Raw genomic sequence first — 2041 nt, forward strand, 5'->3', positions numbered from 1 at the left:
TTTATTTTTTGAGATGGAGTCTTGCTCTATCACCAGGCTAGATTACAGTGGCTCAATTGCAATCTCGGCTAACTGCAACCTCTGCCTCCCAGGTTCAAGCGATTCCCCTGCCTCAGCCTCCCAAGTAACTGGGACTACAGGTGCGTGCCACCACAGCCAGCTAATTTTTTTTGTGTGTTTTAGTAGAGAAGGTGTTTCACCATGTTGGCCAGAATGGTCTTGATCTCCCGACCTTGTGATCTGCCCACCTTGGCCTCCCAAAGTGCTGGGATTACAGGTGTGAGCCACTGCGCCCAGCCTGCAAAAGTTTATTACTGTAGGAAACCTGGACTAACAGGTTATTTCAAAAATGGGTATATCAAATGGAAGACAGGCTGAGAGCCAAGGCTAGTGGGCTTTTAATTCAGTTCTTTGTACTAGTAAGTTTGAATTCTTAGTCAAGTACTAGGAATCTGGAATTCCTAATTCCAGGCTTAGAAGGGAACACACCCTAGTGTTGACACCAAGGCAGCATGCACACCCTCACATACACACCAGAGTTGCTGATTACAAGTGATCTGCTGACCTGAAGGCCTTTACTCTCTAGTCCCTTTTATCAGCAGTACCCAGCAGCATCCTGGTATAAAGGATTCCCAATCTGCTGTTTGTATAAATGTCAAGGTTGTTGACCTAAAAGGCAACAACACAAGGGCAAAAATGCCACACAGAAGCCTTTCCATATCTCAGTCAGAGAGCTAGAAAAAGTTACAAAGGTTACTCACCACCAAAGAATTGTCAACACCACAGCTAGCTTTGTTTAGCTAGCTAACAGTATTACCTGCCTAGGGCCTGGCATGTGGTACTGACAGTTCCTAGGCAGGTGCTACACATGGCTTGCCTTTACTGGCTACTTGTGAGGTGAGCAATTCCAATGGCAGAATACAACCTAATGCCCCTCTGCCTGTGGGTAACTGTGGGGGTGTATGCTGCCTGGATTAAACCCAGAAAATACCAGCTTCTATCAGATTTTGTGGCTGGCAGCCAGTTCTCAAGCCTGGAGTCACATGGGGCTGGAAGAACCGGATATAGGAATTGGAAATAATTTTGCTGGAATGTCAGTAAAAGGTGAAACTTGCCCATAATTAGGTAGCCTCACTATTCTCCCCACAGTGCTTGCTATGTTAATAACTGATCCTTCTCAATGCAGAAATTGCTTCAAATGGGGCAGCACCAGAGGGGAGTATAATTTCCTATTACTACCCGTTATGAGAAACATCAATTCTACGTCTTTAAAAGCCCATACCTAACCTCCCTTATGCCTCCAACCTTTTAGCTGCAGCCTGGTTACTATTACCCAAAGAGCCAGGGTGCAGCACAAGGGAAGCTGCTTGAACTCCTGGACACCCCCATACCAGGACCACTGACAGAGTGTTAGTGTTAGAAGCAAAGCCAAAATCTCAAGCAATGCTCTCATCTCAAGGGGTAGAAGGCTAGTCCAAGCTTCAGGCACTAGGGTTTATGGGTAATTTAGACAGTTCCTAAAGGAGGAGGATGAAGCTAAGCTGCAAAATCAAATAAGTGGACAAACCCAAAGTAACTAAAAAATTAAAAAGACTAGAGACTCACCGTGATGAAACCATAACCTTTAGAGCGGCCTGTATCTGAGTCCTTCATCAGGACAATATTATCAATCTGTAGTAGAATATTAATAAATTATTAGTAAACTTTTGACTAGCCCATACACCTTCAATCTTTCCTACTCAGATTGCTTTTTTTCTTTTTTTTTTGAGACAGAGTCTCACTCTGTTGCCCAGGCTGCAGTGCAGTGGTGCGATCATTAATTTTTGTATTTTTAACCGGGCACGGTGGCTCACGCCTGTAATCCCAGCACTTTGGGAGGCCGAGGTGGGTGGATCACAAAGTCAAGAGATTGAGACCATCCTGGTCAACATGGTGAAGAGACGAGGGTCTCTACTAAAGATACAAAAAAATTAGCTGGGCATGGTGGCGCGTGCCTGTAATCCCAGCTACTCAGGAGGCTGAGGCAGGAGAATTGCCTGAA

The 2041-nt window shown here is 45.1% G+C and overlaps 1 protein-coding gene across 5 annotated transcripts in view; it reads right to left on the bottom strand.

The window, feature by feature from the left end:
* The window catches only part of RBM23 (RNA binding motif protein 23), an 18846-nt gene that overhangs the window by 2714 nt on the left and 14091 nt on the right, over positions 1-2041 (bottom strand). For all 5 annotated transcript variants that reach the window (XM_017544503.2, XM_017544501.2, XM_017544502.2 and 2 more), the window contains one exon: positions 1606-1671. In XM_017544503.2, coding sequence (XP_017399992.1) covers positions 1606-1671 — 66 coding nt within the window. The remainder of the gene's footprint in view (positions 1-1605; positions 1672-2041) is intronic.

Source organism: Cebus imitator, unplaced genomic scaffold (genome assembly GCF_001604975.1).
Source record: "Cebus imitator isolate Cc_AM_T3 unplaced genomic scaffold, Cebus_imitator-1.0 Scaffold170, whole genome shotgun sequence".
Lineage (NCBI taxonomy): Eukaryota > Metazoa > Chordata > Mammalia > Primates > Cebidae > Cebus > Cebus imitator.